We start from the raw sequence: 15,357 nt of genomic DNA, 5'->3' as shown, positions 1-15,357 counted from the left end.
TACATTTGTATTAATTTATATTAAACTCTCTTACATGGTACACGAGCATCGTTTTAATTTTTTTTCAATTAATTTAGTAAAACTTCATAATACTCCCTAAACTGGTGGATTAACCACTATAAAATCGTTATTCTCTAGAAAATCGGAAATAAAAAAGGTTTCAAACCTCTTTGACCTTCATAATATGTTAGTGAAGGATGCAACTGTGCATTAAAACAGTAATTTTATATTTTTGAAATTTTCTCAAAATCTATGTGTTAACTTAACTTAACCCCTACGAAAATATTGAATTTTTCTGTAAATGCTCTATATACTGATGCCTATGATCTTTAGAGTTGTTTTAAAATTTCTAAACACATTCTACATTTGTATTAATTTATATTAAACTCTCTTACATGGTACACGAGCATCGTTTTAATTTTTTTTCAATTAATTTAGTAAAACTTCATAATACTCCCTAAATTGGTGGATTAACCACTATAAAATCGCTATTCTCTAGAAAAACGAAAACAAGAAAGGTTCTAAACCTCTTTGACCTTCATAATATGTTAGTGAAGGATGCAACTATGCATTAAAACAATAATTTCATATTTTTGAATTTTTCTCAAAATCTATGTGTTAACTTAACCCCTACGAAAATATTAAATTTTTCTGTAAATGCTCTATATACTGAAGCCTATGATATTTAGAGTTGTTTTAAAATTTTTAAACACATGCTACATTTTTATTAATTTATATTAAACTTTCTTTCATGGTACATGGGCTTGGTTTTAAATTTTTGTCAATTAATTTAGTAAAAGTTTATAATACTCCCTAAATTGGGGGATTAACCACAATAAAATCGCTATTCTCTAGAAAAACAGACAACAAAGGTTCCAGACCTCTTTGACCTTCATAATACTTTAGTGAATGATGCAACTATGCATTTAAACAGAATTTTTATATTTTCGAATTTTTCTCAAAATTTTTGTGTTAACCCCTACGAAAATATTGATTTTTTTCGGTAAACGCTCTATATACTGAAGCCTATGATATTTAGTGTTGTTTTAAAATTTCTAAACATATTCTACATTTTTATTTATGTATATTAAACTCTTTTTCATGGTATATAGGCATCATTTTATTTCTTTTGTCAATTAATTTAGTAAAACTTCATAATATTACCTAAATTGGTCGACTAACCACTATAAAATCGCTACTCTCTAGAAAAACGGAGACAACAAATATTTCAAACTTCTTTGACCTTTATCATATGTTTGTGAATGATGCAACTATGTACTAAAACAGCAATTAATTTAGTAAAACTTCATAATACTCCCTAAATTTGTGGAATAATCACTATAAAATCGCTATTCTCTACCAAAACGGAGACAAAAATGGTTCTAATCCTCTTTGACTTTCATCTTATGTTAGTGAATGATGCAACTATGCATTAAAGCTGTATTTTCATATTTTTGAATTTTTCTCAAAATCCATGTGTTAACCCCTACTAAAATATTAAACTTTTCGGTAAATGCTCTATATACTGGAGCCTATGTTTTTTAGTGTTGTTTAAAAATTTCTCAACACATTCTATATTTTTATTAATGTAAATTAAACACTCTTTCCTGGTACATGAGCATCGTTTTAATTTTTTTCAATTAATTTAGTAAAACTTCATAATATTTCCTAAATTGGTGGACTAACCACTATAAAATCGCTATTCTCTAGAAAAAACGGAAACAACAAAGGTTCCAAACCTCTTTGTCCTTCATAATATGTTACTGAATGATACAACTATACACTAAAATAGTAATTTTCATATTTTTTAATTTTTCTAAAAATCTATGTGTAACCTCTACGAAAATATAGAATATTTCGTTAAATTCTCTATATACCGAAGCCTATGATCTTTTGTGTTGTTTTAAAATTTCTAAACACATTCTACATTTGTATTAATGTATATTAAACTATCTTTCATCGTACATGGGCATGGTTTAAAAATTTTGACAATTAATTTAGTAAAACTTCATAATACTCCTTAAATTGGTGGATTAACCACTATAAAATCGCTATTCTCTAGAAAAACGGAAACATCAAAGGTTCCAAACCTCTTTGGCATTCATCATATGTTAGTGAAAGATCAAACTATGCATTAAAACAGTTATTTCATATTTTTGAATTTTTCTCAAAATCTATGTGTTAACCCCCATACGAAAATATTGAATTTTTCGGTAAAAGCTCTATATACCGAAGCCTATGATCATTGGTGTTGTTTTAAAATTATTAAACACATTCTACGTTTGTATTAATGTATATTAAACTCTAATTCATGGTAAGTGGGCATCATTTTTATTTTTTGTCAAATAATTTAGTAAAACTTCTTAATATTCCCTAAATTGGTCGACTAACAACTATAAAATCGCTATTTTATAGAGAAACGGAAACAATAAAAATTCCAATCATCTTTGACTTTCATTATATGTTAGTGAACGATGAAACTATGCATTAAAGCAGTATTTTCATTTTTTTTTATTTTTTTTCAAAATCTATGTGTTAACCCCCCGCTCCACGAAAATATAGAATTTTCGGTAAATGCTCTATATACTGAAGCCTATGATCTTTAGTGTTGTTTTAAAATTTCTAAACACATTCTACATTTGTATTAAAGTATATTAAACTCTCTTTCAAGGTACGTGAGCATCATTTAAAATTTTTGTCAATTAATTTAGTAAAACTTCATAATACTCCCTAAATTGGTGGATTAATCACTATAAAATCGCTATTTTCTAGAAAAACGGAAACAAAAAATGTTCCAACCTCTTTGACCTTCATCATATGTTACTGAAGGAAGAAACTATGCATTAAAACAGTTATTTCATATTTCTCATTTTTTCTCAAAATCTATGTGTTAACCCCTACGAAAATATTGAATTTTTCGGTAAATACTCTATATCTGAAGCTTATGATCTTTAGTGTTGTTTTAAAATTTCTAAATATATTCTACATATGTATTAATGTGTATTGAACTCTCTTTCTTGGTACATATGCATCGTTTTAATTTTTTGTCAATTAATTTAGAAAAACTTCATAATACTCCCTAAATTGGTGGTTTAACCACTACAAAATCGCTATTCTCTAGAAAAACGGAGACATAAAATGTTCAAAACCTCTCTGACCTTTATCATATGTTTGCGAAGGATGCAACTATGCATTAAAACAGTATTTTCATATTTTTAAAAATTTTCAAAGTCTGTGTGTTACCCTACGAAAATATTGAATTTTTCGTTAAATGCTCTATATCTGAAGCCTAATATTTTTAGTGTTGCTTTAAAATTTCAAAACACATTCTACATTTGTATTAATAGATATTAAACTCTATTTCAAGGTACATGAACATCGTTTTAATTTTTTGTCAATTAATTTAATAAAACTTCATAATACTCCCTAAATTGGGGGATTAACCACAATAAAATCGCTATTCTCAAGAAAAAACGGAGACAACAAATGTTCCAAACCTCTTTGACCTTCATCATATGTTAGTGAAGCAAGCAACTATGCATTAAAACAGAATTTTCATGTTTTGCAATTTTTCTCAAAATCTATCTTTGTGTTAACCCCTACAAAAATATTGATTTTTTTTCGGTAAAGACTCTGTATACTGAAGCCTATGATCTTTAGAGTTGTTTTCAAATTTCTAAACACATTCTACATTTGTATTAATGTCTACTATACTTTTTTTTTCTTCCCTGGTACATGGACATCGTTTTAATGTTTTGTCAATTAGTTTAGTAAAACTTCATAATTCTCCCTAAATTAGTAGACTAACCACTATAAAATCGTTATTCTCTAGAAAAACGGAGACAACGAAGGTTCCAATCCTCTTTGAACTTTATCATATGTTAGTGAAGGATGCAACTATGCATTAAAACAGTATTTTCATATTTTTTTAATTTTTCTCCAAATCTGTGTGTTAACAACCCCCAACAAAAATATTACATTTTTCGGTAAATGCTCTATATACTGAAGCCTATGATCTTTAGTGTTGTTTTAAAATTTCAAAACACATTCTACATTTGTATTAATGTATATTAAACTCTCTTTCATGGTACATGAGCATCGTTCTAAATTTTTGTCAATTAATTTAGTAAAACTTCATAATACTCCCTAAATTGGTGGATTAAGCACTATAAAATCGTTATTCTCTACAAAAATGGAAACAATAAAGGTTCCAAACCTCTTTGACCTTCATAATATGTTAGTGAAGGTGCAACTATGCATTAAAACAGTAATTTCATATTATTGAATTTTCCGTAAATACTCTATATACTGAAGCCTATGATCTTTAGTGTTTATTTAAAATTTCTGAACACATTCTACATTTGTATTAATGTATATTAGACTCTTTTTCATGGTACATGGGAATGGTTTTAAATTTTTGTCAATTAATTTAGTAAAACTCCATAACACGCCCTAAATTGGTGGATTAACCACTATAAAATCGCTATTCTCTAGAAAAACGGAGACTTCAAAGGTTCCAAATCTCTTTGACCTTCATCATATGTTAATGAAGGATTCAACTATGCATTAAAACAGTAATTTCATATTTTTGAATTTTTCTGAAAATCTATGTGTTAACCCCTATGAAAAATATTTATTTTTTCGGTAAATGCTCTATATACTGAAGCCTATGATCTTTAGTGTTGTCTGAAATTTTCTTAACACATTATACATTTGTATTAATGTATATTAAACTCTCTTTCACGGTACATAGACATCGTTTTTTTTTGTCAGTTAATTTAGTAAAACTTCATAATATTCCCTAAATTGTTGGACTAACCACTATAAAATCGCTACTCTCCGGAAAAACGGAGACAACAAATGTTCTAAACCTCGTTGACCTTTATCATATGTTAGTGAAAGATGCAACTATGTATTAAACATTATTTTCATATTTTTGATTTTTTTTTTCAAAATTTACGTGTTATCCACCCCTACGAAAATATAGAATTTTTCGGTAAATACTCTATATACTGAAGCATATGATCTTTAGTGTTGTTTTAAAATTTCTAAACACATTCTACATTTGTATTAATGTATATTATACTCTCTTTCAAGGTACATGAGCATCGTTTTAAATTTTGTCAATTAATTTAGTACAACTTCGTAATACTCCTTAAATTGGTGGATTAACCACTATAAAATCGCTATTCTCTAGAAAAACGGAGACAACAAATGTTCCAAACCTCTTTGACATTTATCATATGTTTGTGAAGGATACAACTATGCATTAAAACAATATTTTCATATTTTTAAATTTTTCTCAAACTCTACGTGTTAACGACCCCTACGAAAATATGAAATTTTTTTGGTAAATGCTCTATATACTGAAGTCTATGATATTTAGTGTTGTCAATTAATTTAGTAAAACTTCATACTCCCTTAATTAGTGGAGTAACCACTATAAAATCGTTATTCTCTAGAAAAACAGAGGCAACGAAGGTTCCAATCCTCTTTCACATTCATCATATGTTAGTGAAGGATGCAACTATGCATTAAAAAAGTATTTTCATATTTTTTTTTAATTTTTCTCAAAATCTATTTGTTAACCCTACGAAAATATTAAAATTTTCGGTAAATGCTCTATATACTGAAGCCTATGATCTTTAGTGTTGTTTTAAAATTTCAAAGCACATTCTACATTTGTATTTATGTATATTAAACTCTTTTTCATGGTACATGAGTATCGTTTTAAATTTTTGTCAATTAATTTAGTAAAACTTCATAATACTCCATAAATTGGTGGATTAATCACTCTAAAATCGCTATTCTCTAGAAAAACGGAAACAGCAAAGGTTCCAAACCTCTTTGACCTTCATAATATGTTAGTGAATGATGCAACTATGCATTAAAACAGAATTTTCATATATTTGAATTTTTCTCAAAATCTATGTGTTAACCCTTACGAAAATATTGAATTTTTCAGAAAATTCTCTATATACTGAAGCCTATGATCTTTAGTGTTGTTTTAAAAATAATAAACACACTCTGTATTTGTATTAATGTATATTAAAGTCTCTTTCATAGAACATGGGCATCATTTTAATTTTTTGTCAATTAATTTACTAAAATTTCATAATACTCCCTAAATTGGTGGACTAGCAACTATAAAATCACTATTTTCTAGAGAAACAGAGACAAAAAAGATCTAAACCTCTTTGACCTTCATCATATGTTAGTGAAGAATGCAATTATGTTTTAAAACAATTTTTTTAATTTTTTCTCAAAATCTATGTGTTAACAACCCCTACGAAAATATTGAATTTTTCGGTAAATGATCTATATACTGAAGCCTATGATCTTTAGTGTTGTCTTAAAATTTCTAAACACATTGTACTTTTGTATTAATGTGTATTAAAAAAAATTTCATGGTACATGGGCATCGTTTTAATTTTTTGTCAATTTGTTTTGTAAAACTTCATAATACTCCCTAAATTGGTGGATTAACCACTATAAAATCGCTTTTCTGTAGAAAAACAGAGACAACAAAGGTTTCAAACCTCTTTTCCTTCATCATATGTTAGTGAAAGATGCAACTATTCATTAAAAATTATTTTCATATTTTTGAATTTTTCTCAAAATCTATGTGTTAACCCCTACAAAAATATTGAATTTTTTCGTAAAAGATCTATATACTGAATCCTATGATCTTTAGTGTTGTTTTAAAATTTCTAAACACATTCTACATTTGTATTAATATATATTAAACTCTCTTTCATGGTACATGGGCATCGTTTTAAATTTTCGTCAATTAATTTATTAAAATTTCATAATACTCCATAAATTAGTGGACTAACCACAATAAAATCGCTATTCTCTAGAAAATCGGAGACAATAAAGGTTCCAAACCTCTTTGACCTTCATCATATGTTAGTGAAGAATGCAACTATGCATTAAAACATTATTTTTATATTTTTTGAATTTTTCTCAAAATCTATGTGTCAACCCCTACGAAAATATTAATTTTTTTGGTAAATGCTCTATTTACAGAAGCCTATGATCTTTAGTGTTGTTTTAAAATTCCTAAACACATTCTAAATTTTTATTAATGTATATAAAACTCTCTTTCATGGAACATGGGCATCGTTTAAATTTTTTGTCAATTAATTTAGTAAAACTTTATAATACTCCCTAAATTGGTGCACTAACCACTACAAAATCGTTATTCTCTAGAGAAACGGAGACAACAAAGGTTCCAAACCTCTTTCACATTCATCATATTTTAGTGAATGATGCAAGTTTGCATTAAAATAGTATTTTCATATTTTTGAGTTTTTATCAAAATCTATGTGTTAACTCCCTAGAAAAATATTGAATTTTTTGGTAAATGGTCTATATACAGAAGCCTATGATTTTTAGTGTTGTTTTAAAATTTCTAAACACATTTTAAATTTGTATTAACGTATATAAAACTCTCTTTCATGGTACATGGACATCATTTTAAATTTTCGTCAATTAATTTATTAAAACTTCATAATACTCCCTAAATTAGTGGACTAACCACTATAAAATCACTATTCTCTAGAAAATCGGAGACAAAAAGAGTTCCAAACCTCTTTGACATTCATCATATGTTAGTGAAAGATGCAACTATGCATTAAAACAGTATTTTTATATTTTTCAATTTTTCTCAAAATCTATGTGTTATAACCCCTACGAAAATATTGAAGTTTTTTGTAAATGTTCTATATACTGAAGCCTGTGATATTTAGTGTTTTTTATAAAAAAATTCTAAACACATTATACATTTGTATTAATGTATATTAAACTCTCTTTCATGGTACATGGACATTGTTTTAATTTTTTGTCAATTAATTTAGTAAATCTTCATAATCCTCTCTAAATTGGTGACCTAACCACTATAAAATCGCTATTCTATAGAAAAACGGAGACAACAAAGGTTCCAAACCTCTTTGACTTTCATCATATGTTAGTGAAGGATGCAACTATACATTAAAACAGTACTTCATTGTTTTGAATTTTTCTCAAAATTTATGTGTTTACCCCTATGAAAATATTGTATTTTTTTGTAAATGCTCTATATACTGAAGCCTATGATCTTTAGTGTTGTTATAAAATTTTTAGACACATTCTACATTTGTATTAGTGTATATTAAACTCTTTTTCATGGTATATGAGTATCATTTTAATTTTTGGTCAATTAATATAGTAAAACTTCATAATACTCTCTAAATTGGTGGACTAACCACTATAAAATTGTTATTCTCTAGAGAAACGAAGACAACAAATGTTCCAAACCTCTTTGACCTTCATCATATGTTAGTGAAAGATGCAACTATGCACTAAAACAATATTTTCATATTTTTTATTTTTTCTCAAAATCTATGTGTTAACTACGAAAATATTGAGTTTTTCTGTAAATGTTCTATATACTGAAGCCTATGATATTTAGTGTTGTTTTAAAATTTCTAAGCACATTCTACATTTGTATTAATGTATATTAAAATCTCTTTCATGGTACATGAGCATCGTTTTAATTTTTTATCAATTAAATTAGTAAAACTTCGTAATACTCCTTAAATTGGTGGACTAACACTATAAAATCGTTATTCTCTTGAAAAACGGAGACAACAAAGGTTCCAAACCTCTTTGACATTCATCATATGTTAGTGAAGAATGCAACTATGCATTAAAACATTATTTTCATATTTTTAATTTTTTTTCTCAAAATCTATGTGTTAACAGCTTCATTTCGCTGTCTTCACTTGATCAAACTTGCAGACTCAATGGGAAGCAAAGACAACAGGAAAAAGAGCAACTGAGCTTCAAGAACAGCTAGATTCTCTTCAAGGAGAAATCTCTTCCTTCACACAGGTATTTGAAACTCTGGCAGAAACAGAATCAAAGAAACTCGACAGGGATGGTTATGATGCAACAACCCCATATGAGTTTGACCATATTCCATATCTAGTAAGTCAACATACAACAACAATCATCTTCTCTTTTTTTTTCCTTTTCTTTTGTCGGTCATATCATATCTAAAGTTGTTGCAATTACATTTAAACTAGGATGATGTAGATGAAACCGAACTGAGGAGAATGGAAAACGCAAGTCTAGCTTATGTTGCAGCTGTGAGTAACGCAAAGGAAAGACAAGATGTGGAGTCTCTAGCCATGGCTGCTAAAGCTCGAGGCTACTTACATTCACTAGCTTTTAAATACTAATCATCCTCATCTTTTAGGATATCTGTTAGCTGTTTTTTAGATGTATGTAGATGGTTTCTACTAGTCATGAATGTGTTTCTCATTTAACAAAGTAACATGCCTCCAAAATTCTCTCTAGGCCTTGGATTTTTATCCGAACGGAACCGAAATTGTCAATTAGTTCTTTTTAGGAGTTTGGTTTGACTCAGTAGTTTTTCTTTAAAAGATTGATTTCGGTTCGGAAATTAGTTACTTTGGTTTTCTTAAACCAAAAAAAATTATAACTAAACCATACCAAAATCTGAACCGAACTAACCAAATTTTGAACCGAACTAATTGAATTTAACCAAAATTAATCAACTTTATTCAAACTTTTAATGAAATTTAAAAAAAATCTAATCAAAATCATAATTTTGGTAAATTTTTCAAAAACTCAACTAACTGAATAACGAACTTTATTTTGGGTTAATTTGATAAATTCATGCCAAACCGAACTAACGATTAAACCGAACCTGCAGGCCTAACCCTCTCCTTCATGAAATTGCACAAGTAATAGAGTTAATTGGTTTTGTTTGTTCCAATTACAAAAAGAATATAGAATTTCACATTTTCTCATATCTTGGTAAAAACACACAATCTTTCACACACATCATAAACACTCATTCAATAAAAAGCCGTACGTAATGATGTTTTTTTCTTGTTGTTAACACAGTCTTTGTATTCCTCTTAAGCGTTCACAGTCTTTGTATTCCTCTTAAGCGTTCTTGTTTTGCCAAGGCTTGAGAACGCCAACAACGATCACTGCCACAACAATGAGCAGGATGATGATTGCGATACACATCCACTTTCTTGAGCTCTTCTGTAAGCTCTTCGCTCTTACAAGAGCAGTGTTCCCTGATTGCACGTGATCTACCGCATTTGACACCTAAACCAACATATTATTCATCATCAGTTACCATTTACAACGCCCTTCGTGTTTAAAGAGTGTCTACTCAGTACTCACTCACTTACCTGAGATTCTATGTTGTCAAGCATTTCTCCTTGCGCATCAACCAAAACTGCCATGTCCATGAATATCTGCAACAACAAAAGGGAATATGCTTTTAATTTGACTAATGGATTGCATCAAAACTCAGCTCAAAGGTGTTTCATCTTAGTGCAAGAGAATAATGAAGTCAAAACATACTTGTTGTAAGTCGAGAAGTTTCTTTTCCAAGTCTCGGACAGCGTCATGACGTTCTTGAATCTCCGCCAAGGTGTCCATTACCTGAAGAGAGAGAGAGAAAACTGCATGTTCAAGATCTTGGATTGTTTATAACATGAAAAAGAAGGATCAGACCTGTCCTCTTCCTTGCTCCTGAATCGCTTTCTGGAAGATCTGTTCGCTGTTTCCAGTTTCAATCAACTCATCAATTGTCTGGAATATCAAGAAACAGCAAAGAAGTGAGTTTTTTTTTGTTTAAACTTCTGAAGACCATAATAAAACTCAGACTATAGTTTACTTACATCTTCATCCGCTCGCTGTCCAGTTACTAATGCAAGGAAACACACACAGAGAAAACAATAAGGAGAAGTAAAAAGGATTAAATAAGCAAAATCTTATAACATCAACAGCATACAGACCTGTAAAAATACGCCTGTCAACAACCTCTCGATACTCTTGTTGGATGTTCTCTCTTAGAACCTATAACAAGCCACAATATTAATTTGAGGAAGTAACAGTTTTAAATATAATCTTGAAAAAGTTATTTTTTTTTTTCTCTCTTCATAACTCACCTGAAACTCAGCCATCTTGTCTTTAAACTTCTTCTTTAAGGAACTGTTGCACAGGACAAATGATCATAAAGGTCATACCAACGAGAAAAAAAAACATACATTAAAAACTAATGAACAACAAGAATACTCACAGTGTGGTCGCTGTTCTTGATCGATCCACACCAGATCCTTTCCCACACCCAGGTTTTTGTCTATTTGCCAAGTTCTACAACATTTGAATAAAGACAAAAATGAACAACTGCAAAGTTAGAATGATAAAAGACTAAAGAGGCAGTGACTCTACTACCTCTCTGTCTAGCTCCTCGAGTTTCCCTTTTATGAAACGAGCTATACTTCCGACTTCATCAACGTCCTTTTCCATTTTCTTCTTTATCGCTGTTCATCACATATGGATGGCAAACCATTAACACTAAAGTATCAAGTCGTCAAATAAAACAAAAAAGCATGGCTGCTTGAAGTTCATCTAAGTTAAGATCATCTAATGCTTGATTCATAGTTCCAGTGGAGCACATGCTTAAGCTAAAGTTCATTATATCACTAAATCCCAAAACATACCAATAATTAATTCAGGAAGAAGATGAACGAACAAAAGATATACAAAAGAGACAAGCTTATACCCTTCATGGCAGGAGCTTTGGTCACAGCCTTGGACTCCTCATGTGCAGCCTATAGGGTAATGCAACAGAATCACAAATCTTTGATAAAGGAAAGCAAACAAGCATTAATTACTATGTAATTGGTTTATATAATAATATACCTGAAGTTTCTTGAGAAGCTTATTAAGCTTTTCATATTGTTTGTCAATGTCTTGAACCTAAGCAGACAAAAAAAAGAGCAAAACGCTTAGGCAGAGTAAGTTGGTTTAGAGTAAATGTATATCACTTGAGTAAATACCTTTTTGAAGAACTCTTCTAAGCCTTGATCACCTCCTTGCTCACCTAGCTCGACATCACTTTGTCTAGAAGATTCACCCCGTGGAAGCTCAAACGAACCCTACAAGATTTAAAAAAAAAAAAATTCAACTAGCATTGAAACTCTCACACGAGAAAAAAAGCAGAAAAGACTTGAGCTTTAGATTAAATAATCAGATAGGAACATTACGTTATAGTTCATTACATGGTCAATTTCAATTGCAGAACATAAGAAAGTGTCTTAATTTTGAAAAAAAAAACCAGCATCCTAAATTAGATAATCAACAGCCCCAATTCAAACTCAACAAAACCCTACAAGTGTTGAAGTTCGTTCTCACCTTAAGAAGATCGTTCATCGTGTTGGTTTAAGGTTTACACCAAGAACGAAGGAGAACACGACTTCGATTATGCTAAGGCGATCTTCGAGGGACTTAGTGAGACAATAATCGAGAGAGGAGAGACGGATCTGGCTCAATGTGAGGAGATTAGTAGTAAGTAATGTAATAATCTTAGGGATTTTAATTTCCTTTTTTTCCAAATTGATCGGTTGATGTATTAATAACCGGAATTAAACCGGGGATTGAATACATTTACGAGCGGTTTTTAAATCTGGTAAACGGGAACCGTGACTTTAACCGGTTCGGTTTGGTGGGAAAAGACGGATGTTTCCGACATGCCGTCCATGTCCCAGCTAAAGACAAGACAACTCTGATAGGTGACTTGCCTGAAAAAAATTCTGTTAAACAAAACATATTCTTTGCTGTTTATTTAATGTTGATTAATTGCTGTCTTTTTCTAATTAATTATTCGTTGGTCAATTACATCCTATCATAAACAAATTGTCCAGCATGCTTCTTTCTTTTTCCCGATCTCTTACTTTTTCTTTTGTCAACTCCCGATCTCTTTTACTAAAATCAGAATGAACATACATTAATAGGACAATGTGGCTGTATGCATATTATTGTATTACTGGTTTTTCAGCTACAAAATATAAGGACACAGTTCTTTTCAAAAACTGTAGGGACAGAGAGTAGAAAGTTACAACTTAAAAGTAGTTATTGTAAAATTTGATTTTGATTATATATGTTGTAAAAACTGTTCTGAATTTGATTTTGATATTTGAATTTTAAATGCTTTGAGAAGAAGAAAAGTTAGCAGCAATAACAGGAAGGACGAGATAGGTTGGGGATAAAGGAAGAGAAAGAAGAAGAGTTTGCATGAATAAGCTAAGTGGTCAGTTATGTGAAAATGAAACAAAGTGTAACTTAGATTTTTTATTAGTATTTTGTTCCTCTAATAAGTTTGAAAAGGCTTGAAGCAAGCCGGTGACGAAAGTAAAGTTTATAGTATCACATATGGACCATTTTATATCCAGTTTTTATATCATATATTCTCTTAGTACTAAAATTTCTGCAGAAAAAAGGTATTGTAACTTTGTAAGCAGCATGTCTAAGAAAACAATCCAAGATACTATTTAGTTGTTGTTGCAAAAAAGAAGCAAAGTAAAAAAGGTTAAATGTTTCAAAATTTACCAGGCATGGTATCTAATAATATGCGTGTGCCATAGACAAAAGAGAAAGAAAAAAGCTCAACATGAGTTCATCATAGAACGTAAACATAGAGAATATGACTGAACAACAATTTGGTTGTTGTGAAGGAAAGAAAAGACTGTCTTGTAGTAGATAAACCTACTAAGAATCTATATTAAATAAACAAACAAACCAGGGAGAATCTTTAGACCGCAAGGAGATAAGTGTACAACAAACCTCATACAGTCACTAGGAAAAGAAGTTAATGAAAAGCGTACAACAAACCTCACACGAGAACGAGAAGCCAATGATGCATTTAGCCATTACGAAACCAGATGATCTATAAACCCCCACAAGGTCAGGTCCAAGCCTAGACCATAATCTAGCTCATTCTACATTAATCACAGGAATCTACACAAACATAAACCTCAAAAAATTTTGATATGATCACATAATCAAGCAAATCTCTCACATAGTCACTGTGTTGTTTCTTTTATTTCTCTGTCTAATAAGTTGTTCGCAACAATGTGATAAAATTCAAAAATGGTATAAATATTTACATTTTACCAAAAAAAAAAAAAACCTCTTGCCAACAGAGAAATCGACATTCGTCAGCTGATTGTTACTCGTAGCCTCTGATTTCACCATTGATGATGGTTGAGAGAGAGAGATGGAGAGCTTAGCTTGCCGGTTCTGATTAGTTTCGATTCTAAAATGCTTGATTGGTTTAGCGTAAACCGGGATTTAACCGGTTTGGTTCGGACATGAGAGAGACGAAGAGATTTCGTGGGCCTCTTAGCGGGCTCAGTAATTATGAAGATTCTGAGTCTAAACCGGGATTTAACCGGCTTGGTTCGGACCTGAGAGAGACGAAGAGACTTCGTGGGCCTCTTAGCGGGCTAAATTATTTTAAAATAGGCCCAAAATGTCGCAAAGAGAGTTATTTAACTTATTGTTAGTTAGGGTTCGTGTCGTAGATGCTTTGAAGTAGGTTCCGGCAACTAGACGATCAAAGTTGCGATTTTTGAGCAGGGGACGATGGTGAAGAGTGTTATCTCAATGGACCAGCTGAAAGCTCTGTGGCACTCTGAGGTCCACAATGAGCAGAAGTGGGCAGCTAACATGGTAAAGTCTCTTGCTTTTTTCTCTCTCTATGCGTCTGTCTATGTTTCGTTTGGTTCTGAGTTGAGCTACGAAGTTGATTCTCTTGTAATTCTATATTCCTTCGATTGAATGTTGTTGGGTATTGCAGCTATTGTGAATTTCATGGTTTAAAGTTTATCCTTAATTGAGTTCGTATACTTTGATTCGCTTTGTTTATAGCTTTTATTTGTAAGTTTCATGATGTCTTCTTGAGCTATTGTCTGAATCCGAATTTGGGAATGTTTGGTTTCTCAGAGATTTATAGATTTTGTCAAATCACAAGTCTATGCCTTGAACTATATGAATATCTCGTTCTTTTGTGATGCTTGACTTTGTTGTTTACATAAAAAAAATCTAATGTCTACTTGTTGGGTGCAGAAGCTTGTGAGAGCACTTGGGGTGTTTGCAGGAGGAATCTTCCTCATGCGTGGCTTTGGTGATCTCATGGCTGTCTGAACAAACCTGGGAGGAGAACATTTCATCGTTTTTTTCTATTTTTGTATTTTCTGAAGTGTCTGCTCTCTCCATAGAGTTTGATGGTTTGGTTTATGATTCCACCATTGTGATACAGATACGTCTCAGTTCAAGATTTGCTTAAAGAAAAATATTTTTTTCATTTGCAGTTAGTTCTAAATTACGACCGCGATTAGCTGTAATCTTGGACCTAACCAATATGTTAGTTATAAAAATGTTGTCTACATACACCTAACTAATATACATCTTTGTATGCATTATGACAAATACTGTAAACAACGATTCTCTCTCCATCCCTCAAGTCGTTCAGTGCTGTGTAGA

At 30.8% G+C, this 15,357-nt stretch overlaps 3 protein-coding genes across 3 annotated transcripts in view; 2 read left to right on the top strand and 1 right to left on the bottom strand.

The window, feature by feature from the left end:
- The window catches only part of LOC106323149, a 25,739-nt gene extending 16,515 nt beyond the window's left edge, over nucleotides 1–9,224 (top strand). The window contains exons 2-3 of the mRNA XM_013761310.1: nucleotides 8,782–8,970; nucleotides 9,069–9,224. Coding sequence (XP_013616764.1) covers nucleotides 8,782–8,970; nucleotides 9,069–9,224 — 345 coding nt within the window. The remainder of the gene's footprint in view (nucleotides 1–8,781; nucleotides 8,971–9,068) is intronic.
- A 511-nt stretch (nucleotides 9,225–9,735) lies between these two features.
- Nucleotides 9,736–12,420, bottom strand: LOC106324709 (syntaxin-132-like). Its single transcript, XM_013762677.1, has 13 exons — nucleotides 12,229–12,420; nucleotides 11,874–11,972; nucleotides 11,737–11,793; nucleotides 11,597–11,645; nucleotides 11,266–11,354; nucleotides 11,111–11,184; nucleotides 10,980–11,022; nucleotides 10,827–10,887; nucleotides 10,710–10,735; nucleotides 10,543–10,620; nucleotides 10,390–10,470; nucleotides 10,215–10,280; nucleotides 9,736–10,128 (listed from the first exon to the last, which is right to left on the bottom strand). The coding sequence occupies exons 1-13, from the start codon at nucleotides 12,244–12,246 to the stop codon at nucleotides 9,958–9,960; spliced, it is 912 nt and encodes a 303-aa protein (XP_013618131.1). The 5' UTR covers nucleotides 12,247–12,420; the 3' UTR covers nucleotides 9,736–9,957.
- Nucleotides 12,421–14,397: 1,977 nt separating this feature from the next.
- Nucleotides 14,398–15,178, top strand: LOC106324821 (mitochondrial import receptor subunit TOM5 homolog). The gene is made up of 2 exons (XM_013762808.1): nucleotides 14,398–14,544; nucleotides 14,941–15,178. The coding sequence occupies exons 1-2, from the start codon at nucleotides 14,458–14,460 to the stop codon at nucleotides 15,016–15,018; spliced, it is 165 nt and encodes a 54-aa protein (XP_013618262.1). The 5' UTR covers nucleotides 14,398–14,457; the 3' UTR covers nucleotides 15,019–15,178.
- The last annotated feature ends 179 nt before the right edge of the window (nucleotides 15,179–15,357 follow it).

The sequence above is a fragment of the Brassica oleracea genome, chromosome C2 (genome assembly GCF_000695525.1).
Source record: "Brassica oleracea var. oleracea cultivar TO1000 chromosome C2, BOL, whole genome shotgun sequence".
Taxonomy (NCBI): Eukaryota; Viridiplantae; Streptophyta; class Magnoliopsida; order Brassicales; family Brassicaceae; genus Brassica; species Brassica oleracea.
Note: the sequence above shows the minus strand (reverse complement) of the source record. Positions and strands in the feature narration are given on the sequence as shown.

Bases quoted from the DNA above. Each gene is read 5' to 3' on its own strand.
- LOC106324821 (XM_013762808.1), top strand. From the start codon at position 14,458: ATGGTGAAGAGTGTTATCTCAATGGACCAGCTGAAAGCTCTGTGGCAC. The intron at 14,545-14,940 runs GTAAAGTCTCTT...TGTTGGGTGCAG, and splicing joins AGAAGTGGGCAGCTAACATG to AAGCTTGTGAGAGCACTTGG.
- LOC106324709 (XM_013762677.1), bottom strand. The intron at 11,185-11,265 runs GTAGTAGAGTCA...CAAATGTTGTAG, and splicing joins TCGAGGAGCTAGACAGAGAG to AACTTGGCAAATAGACAAAA. The intron at 10,281-10,389 runs GTATGTTTTGAC...TTGTTGTTGCAG, and splicing joins AACTTCTCGACTTACAACAA to ATATTCATGGACATGGCAGT.